The sequence below is a fragment of the Caenorhabditis briggsae genome (assembly GCF_000004555.2).
Source record: "Caenorhabditis briggsae complete genome, chrV, whole genome shotgun sequence".
Classification (NCBI taxonomy): Eukaryota; Metazoa; Nematoda; class Chromadorea; order Rhabditida; family Rhabditidae; genus Caenorhabditis; species Caenorhabditis briggsae.
In genome coordinates this window covers 3,551,416-3,558,900 of record NC_013488.2, presented here as the reverse complement: position 1 = coordinate 3,558,900, position 7,485 = coordinate 3,551,416, and the positions used below count along the sequence as shown (strand labels likewise).

At 38.8% G+C, this 7,485-nt stretch overlaps 5 protein-coding genes across 5 annotated transcripts in view; 2 read left to right on the top strand and 3 right to left on the bottom strand.

Moving 5' to 3' along the window:
* Positions 1–7,485, bottom strand: part of CBG10411 — a gene marked incomplete at both ends in the record, with an annotated part of 72,110 nt that overhangs the window by 62,587 nt on the left and 2,038 nt on the right. The gene's annotated exons all lie outside the window — the stretch shown is intronic.
* CBG10428 lies at positions 878–1,632 on the top strand (the record flags this gene model as incomplete). Its single annotated transcript, XM_002635727.2, has 3 exons — positions 878–976; positions 1,022–1,271; positions 1,319–1,632. The coding sequence occupies 3 exons, from the start codon at positions 878–880 to the stop codon at positions 1,630–1,632; spliced, it is 663 nt and encodes a 220-aa protein (XP_002635773.2).
* Positions 3,341–4,069, top strand: CBG10429 (the record flags this gene model as incomplete). Its single annotated transcript, XM_045236814.1, has 2 exons — positions 3,341–3,439; positions 3,806–4,069. 2 exons carry the CDS (start codon positions 3,341–3,343, stop codon positions 4,067–4,069), a joined length of 363 nt encoding a protein of 120 aa, XP_045094278.1.
* On the bottom strand, positions 4,597–5,195 carry CBG10430 (the record flags this gene model as incomplete). The annotated part of the gene is made up of 2 exons (XM_002635729.1): positions 4,597–5,000; positions 5,087–5,195. The coding sequence occupies 2 exons, from the start codon at positions 5,193–5,195 to the stop codon at positions 4,597–4,599; spliced, it is 513 nt and encodes a 170-aa protein (XP_002635775.1).
* On the bottom strand, positions 5,939–6,745 carry CBG10431 (the record flags this gene model as incomplete). Its single annotated transcript, XM_002635730.1, has 5 exons — positions 5,939–6,074; positions 6,122–6,217; positions 6,261–6,430; positions 6,482–6,606; positions 6,649–6,745. 5 exons carry the CDS (start codon positions 6,743–6,745, stop codon positions 5,939–5,941), a joined length of 624 nt encoding a protein of 207 aa, XP_002635776.1.

The following is a 7,485-nucleotide window of genomic DNA, read 5'->3' as shown; positions in this document are numbered from 1 at the left end:
CTTGTTGGCTAGTCAATGGAATTGCCGCGCCGCTACCAGCTGAACTACGGTGCTGCAAGCTGCTACATTTTTTTTGTATCTCTAGGGATATTTTTGTAGCTGTAGTGAGCTTATTGAAGACTGAAGTAATATTATTCTCGTCCAATTTTACTGCCGCTGAAAAATTGAAAGTGGGCGGAGCTTAGGTTCGATAGCAAAATCCTTAAAAGTTGTATTTTTCGTAATCATTTTCATCGATTTTGAACTTCAAAAAACCTTGCGAACCGTAATTGCAAAAAAACCAATAAAAATTAGAGAAAAATCGAAAAATATAAACCAGAAAATAATTACAAAAAGTTCAGAATCCCTTAAGGATTTTGCTACCTAACTCCGCCCACCCTTTAATTTTTGGTCGCAATCCGCATTGACGTTGGACCAGAAAAATACTGACCCACAAGATGATATCAACCGAACCTACCGTAAAACCTGTAATGGAAGGCTCCTAATACTGTTAAGTTTGAGCTCAATTATCTCAATTCCTACGCAAGATACCAAAAATGCGTTAATTGACAAAACACTGCTGATATCATGATAAACAGTTTATCAGTTGACACTTTGTGATATCTTTTTCAGGAAAGAAGATACATAGGCTCAGAATAGACGGCTTGGGCACTTCTATCACAGGTTTTACGGTTCATGAGCTAAAACTAGAGTGTATGTAGGCTGACCTTGTCTCCTCATTTATGTTTTCATTTAATATATCTTTTCCATTATTTACTTAACTGATTCTCCACTTAGGGGTTGACACCCCCATGGACATCTGAACAAACCGATCAGAGATTAATTCGAGTTTTCGATATAAAAATCGTGTATGGCAAACATTCTCATATATTCCATCATGATTCTTTTGGCATTGGCTCTATTCCCAATTTTTTCTGCTATTGAAATAATTAGAATAAAAGATGATCATAATTGTACAGAGTGGAATCCCAATGGAGTGAGTCTGATATCTTTCACCTAATAATTTAATTTGAAATTTCAGTTTGTCTATTCGTGGCAAGCAGTTGCTTGTCAAGATGTCGCAGATGAGAGTTACTGTAAATCCAGATACCCCAGTATGTATTACCCTGCGATAGGTGGTGGAGTTAACCGACCCATGCAATGTTACACGTTCGCATCTACCCCACCTGGGACTATTGATGAAGATGCGAAAGCTGCAGCAATAGCATTGTGCCCAAAAACATGTGGTTATTGTTGTCAAACCCATGCCTTCAATTGCCAAGATAAGAATGGTAACTTGATAGAATTCATAGATCCTCAGATTTCTTGTTTTTTATAGTGAACATGGCTTGCTGGACAGTAACCCAAGCACAATGCGTATCTCCACAATGGCGTGACTTCTTGGCAGAAGAATGTCCAGCGACATGCGGTTACTGTGGCGACTGCTATGATTTGAATCCTGAGTGTCCAAAAGCTCCGGAGGTTTGTACGAATCCACGAATGCAAGATTATGTCAATTTGAATTGTCGTCGGACATGCAAGAGATGTACGACAGGATTTACTACAACATCTACACAACGCCCGACGGCTTCTCCATCTACAAAGACTTCTCCTTTTACTAAGACTTTCACAAGACCGCTAACTAATTTTTAGTTTTCTTAATCCATCTAATAAACAAATGCATTCACCACATGAAAAATTACAATAAAAAAAAGAAAGTTTCAACTTGTGGGCGATATATTCCATTGTTGCGACGGGTCATGCCGGGCCTTCGAAAATTAGTTAAGGCCCGGACAGTTGGAGCCTTTGAAAATCTCAGAGGGTACGCAACAAAAATTTTCATCATTCATTTTGATACAACTCCAAACAGAAATGATAAGGTCAATCATTTAGTCAATTTCAAAAAGGGTTTGCTCGGTCAGGGATCGCCTGCCTCACAAACTCTCTCCAAAATCTGTATAAAAAGAGAAACGAGAAACGAAAATGACGAACACGATTTAGAATAAACTAACGGTTTATTCTCAAACCAAGGCAACACAAAGAAACAAAAGAGTCCCGGACTCAGAAAGAACACAAAGAGAGAAACCTAGAACTTTCGTACAATCACCTGCTCATGAACTTGTACTTTCAGAAAGGAATCTAAAGACTAAAAACTGAAACCTATTAAGCAATTTGACACGTTCACCTGCTCGTGATTTATTCTTATTTTTAGTCTGAACCATCAGGAAAGCTCCGAATGCATGAATTGCCTGATTTCAGTTCCAGGAATTGAATAGTTTGTCTGAATTTTCCGTAGATTTTCTCAGAACACTCCGCTCGTTTCTAGATCCTCCACCTTATCTTCTGTCTCCGTGTTCATGGCTTCGTGCTCCTGGATCCCAGCTCCAGCTTGACCTCTAGGTCTAAATCCTGAGGACCCAGGGACCCAAGGACCCAGGGACCCAAGGACCCGGGGACCTAAGGACCCAGGGACCTAAAGACCCAGGGACCCAGGGACCCAGGGACCCAGGGACCCAGGGACCCAGGGACCCAGGGACCCACCTCTCTGGAGCCCAGAGAAAGTGAGAACTGATTCTTCCCTCCACTTTCCTCTTCTTTTATATTAATCTTCCTGAGGTCACAGGCTTCTAAACCATTTCACGTAATTTTCTTGGTTTTATAATTTAAATGCGTTTTTATTGTTTTTTTTATCTAGAAATACATTTTTTTAATCACGTTTTAATAACAATTAAATTCTCCATTTTGAGATCTGTGAAACCCCTTTAAAGAGTGTTCCTTTAACCTTACAACCTTTAACCTTATCTCCGTCCGAGTTGTCAGAAAATTTTAACTTATGATATGTTTTTGATATCATACCTTCTTGTTCTCCAAAGTTTTTTGATATCTTTTTTGATAAACTATCTAAATAAATAAATAAAATACCTTTTACAGTTACCGAGAAAAATTGGCTTAAAGTTTTGGAGCCGCTTAGCTTTAATGGGACCCGCCCGTGTAGCTAATGAGTCAAAAATCCGGATGAAAAAACCGATGAAATATTTTTAGGACGGCTTTGGCTTGTAAAAAAATACTTAATTTTGATAAATAAGAATGCAGCGAAGTTAATAATCGGCATTGAAAATCTAGATGAAAATCTATCTCTCATTGACTAGATGTTTGAAAGCTCACAGCTAACCAAACTGTTCATTCGGTCACAAACTAATTGGATTACTGTATGTTTATACATCCTACCATTCCGAACTTGGCACCGTTCGTTGTCCCCAACAAAACTATCAATCTGAACAAACAAACAAATAAACAAAACAAACCCCTAGTTGACATAAATAGGCAGACGTAATCAACAATTTTTCATAGTATTGAAAAAATGTTAGTGATATTTACCGTACTGGTTTCTCTGTTGTTCCCAATGGGAGATGCTGTGATTTCAGGAGACTTGAATTGTACAGTGTACAATGGAACATTTGTAAGTGAAATAATCTCAAACTTCAATAATCATAATCCCAATTTTCAGTTCGTGTGGGCTCCGTCAGCCGTTGCTTGCTCCAACGTCCTCTCTGATAGTTTCTGTTCCGTTACATACCCTCAGCGAAGCTATGGTATCGGATACCCTTCTGAAGGGTCAAATGCAGATAGACCCCTTTTGTGTTATACTTTGGCTGCAGCAACTCCAGCTGCTATTAATACCGACGCTAAAACTGCCGCGATTGCTCATTGCCCAAAAACCTGCGGACTGTGCTGTCAAACTACTGCTTATAGCTGCAGAAATGCTCAATGTGAGTTGATGAGCTCAATTTGGGCTCAATGCGAGTTTTAATATAAAAAATTCAAGCATTTTTCAGTCCCCCGTGTCTCCTGCTCCACTGTCTCAAGAAGCATGTGCCTGTCTGTAGCTTGGCGTCAAATTCTCGCCGAAGACTGTCCGAACATTTGCGGATTCTGTGATTTGAACGGATGCATCGATGCTGTGGTTGGATGTGATAACGATATGTCAATCTGTAATGCGATTGGAATGCAAGAATTCGTCAATCAGAACTGTCGTAGAACTTGTGGCCGTTGTTCGGTTACTACTCCAAAGCCATGTCAATCAGGATAAGGAAATAGAGTGGATATCTCAAGAGATCTTTTTTTAAGTTCGTTTGATAACAAGCATAAATTTTGTTAGTTTGAAAGGATCATGACATTGTAGATCGATTTTTGGATGCTTGCTATCTTTAAATCTCAAATAAAATTCAAACTTCAAACTGTTCATCATATATTAGACCTATTAAAAATGACAATATGATCTGTGTACTTTCTAACTATAAGACAGTCTGGGAACAAGTTTACAAACCCATCAAAGATGCCAATTAAAAAAAATGTCAGCTTTTAAAATGTTTCATTTTAGTTACTAGTTAGACTTTTACTGCGACCAGTACACTCTGTGTACTATGAACATGGTTTTTTGAATCAGTGTTTATTCAGCTTACCATTAGATCGGTTTTTTGAACAACTGTCCTATTTTTTAGCAGCTTCTTTGTTTCCGCAATTTCACTAGTAACTTCATTATACAAATGGATTGGTCAGGTCCGTATAAATTAATAAATTACATTAAATGTGTGTCAGTTTTGAAAGAGTCGGGGTTTAGCAAATTCTACAAGTAGTTGCACATCTCGCTCTGCGTTGAGCCGATGTGTAGAAGGTGTTAGTGCAGAATCCATTAGCGGCCCAGGCGGCACATTGAGTGGTAGTGTCAGCGATATATGATGTGCATGTTACAGTGGATGATCCTGTAGAGGTTACGATACCAGAAGCAGCAGTGGTGGATGGACATCTATTGCAGGTCCTTTGACAGTATGTATTGACAAAGTCTTGCATGCCAACAGTGGTACAGATGGAAAGGTCTGTCTCACAGTTGGTGACAGCGTCCACACATCCTCCTTCGTTGCAGAATCCACAAGATGCTGGGCAGTCTTGAGCGATGATCACACGCCATGTTGGCGAGTTACATTGGGATGAAGTGATTGTGGCGCAGTTGAGACGAGGGACTAGAATAGTTATTGAATTAGAGGAATGTTCTGATTTTAAGCCAATAGATTTTTCATTTTCTTCAATCTCTAAGTTTCTTACTCACATGCCACATTCGAACAACTATATGCAGGCGTCTGGCAGCACAAAGCACAATGTTTGGGACAGGTCGCAATTGCCGCTATCTTCATATCATCTACTATATTAGCTGGCATTGTTGTGGAACGGGTATAACAGGGGAGTGGTCTATCATGATGACGATCCGGAAGAGGATATCCTCCTCTATCTGGGTACAAAACGTTACATGCGGCATCTGATAAGAAATTTGAGCAAGCTACAGCCGCTTGAGTGTACTTGAACTGAAACGCTATTTATATTTTTATTAAAGGGGGACTCCGGTCAATTTTTTTATTGCATCAAAATGTGTTAAAATTTATCTATTTTCAGAATATTATTGCGAATAGAGTGCCGAGTCGACTCGAAAATCGATGATTTTTGTCGACTTTGAAAATCGACACAGTCGACATTCAAAAATTCGAAAAGGCTATTTGTCGATGAAAATCGAACTTTCCGTTGTCGATTTTGCGTAGACAAAAATCGACAAAAGTCGACAAGAATCGACTTTTGTCGATTTTGCGTCGACTTAAAGTCGACAGAAAAATCGACAAAAGTCGACAAAAAATCGACGAAAGTCGACGAAAAATCGACTTTTCCGGACTTCAAAGTAAAATTTCACCTCGAGAAATGTTTTTTTCTAATTTTTTGAAGAAATCATTGTAACAACTTTATTTTAGAGTAACAACTTTATTTTTATGGATAAAAAACAAATAGTGTAAAACTTAGTTTCAACGGGGGTACAAAATATGATGGCAAGGAAAATAGAAGAAAATTCAAAGCGACAAAATTAAAAAAAAGGGAAGAAGAAGAACAAAGTTCAGCATAAGGAATTAATGTTTCATTATTTGGGCCAATCGTTTCCAAAAGTATCGTCGTTATGCTCTCTAGATTCGTAATATTCTTCGCCTTCTGAGTCATCATTCTCGTCGTCATATTCGTACTCTTCAGTCGTCGACGTATTTTCCTTCGTCGTAGATCTGAAGAAAACTCAGATTTTGAGGAATAATAAACTTTAATATCTTACTCCAAAGTAGCCAATGCCGCACAAAGAAGTTGCTGGTTAAGAGTCTTCGGTTTCATCCTGTTTCTTCGGCTATTGTTAACGATGGAGCCGCAGACACTATAATGAAGTGGTCACGTAGTTTTTATAAACCGATTCCCACCTAAACGATCTTTCCACAATTGCACTAGACTGCGTGGGCGAGAGGAAATGCAGAGCGATTCTTTGAAGAAGCGGGAATCTATCTCTGTGAGCTCTCCAAAAAGTAACTGGGTCAGAATCCAAGGCTGGTCTTCCAGCAACCACAAGTGCCTTGTAGCTCGCCATTTCCGCCTGAATATACGTTTTCATTGATTTGGAAACCAAAATTTCAGGAAAATATACCTGGATGCTACTTCCCCCGACTGATAGTCTCTTGGATTGCACAAATTTCGCATAACTAGACTCTTCAACGTGTGCTTTTTTTGGAACTGGGGGCTGTGCTGATGTGGGCACAATAATCAATGACTCTGCAAGAAAATAGTTAACTGTGTTTCAGCAGAATAGAATACCAGAATAAAGCGCAATTGATTCTTCGATTTCTGTCCAGCGTACTCTCATAAGAAGATCCGGCACATAAGAGAAACGCGGGTCGAGATAGGTGGACATTAAAAGAGACTCGTTCTCCACATAGGATTCATACCTAAAATATTATATTTTAGTTATTTTTAATTCTGAAAAGCCTTCCTTGATACAGTTTCATCACACAGGCATCGTCCTAAAAAAGATCGTTGGTCTTGAGACGACGCGTAGGTAGTGAGATGAGAAAACTGAGGTCACAGTTTGTCCGTTATTTTGTTTTTCGAAGTATCGCCACGCTTTAGATTGATTTTGTGACGAATACATCTGCAAAAAGCAAGAATGTCGTAAATGAAACAGAAAAAAAAACAAAACACTCAAAAAAAAACAAGAAAAATACGGTTTTTCAGTGGAAAATTCGATGAAAAATGCCTGTTTTTCATGAAAAATACCCCGGTCACAGGCAGTTTCTAGGTCACCGGTCGTGTAGTCCTCTCGGACAATAAAGTCGACAAAAGTCGACAAAAGTCGATTTTCTGTCGATTTTCTGTCGATTCTTGTCGATTTTGAGTCGATTCAAAATCGACAAAAATCGACTTTTGTCGATTTTCACTTTCATCGACTTTTGAAAAGTCGATTTTCTGTCGACTTTTTGAATGTCGATTTTTGATCGAGTCGACGAAATCGACACCGATTTTGACGATTTTCGTCGATTTTTGTCGATTGTCAACAATCGACACAGCACACTAATTGCGAAAAAATTCGAAAAAAATACGAAATCCCCAGAATCGCCGTTGAAAAGGAAAAAAATTCAAAAAAATGTGCCGCCG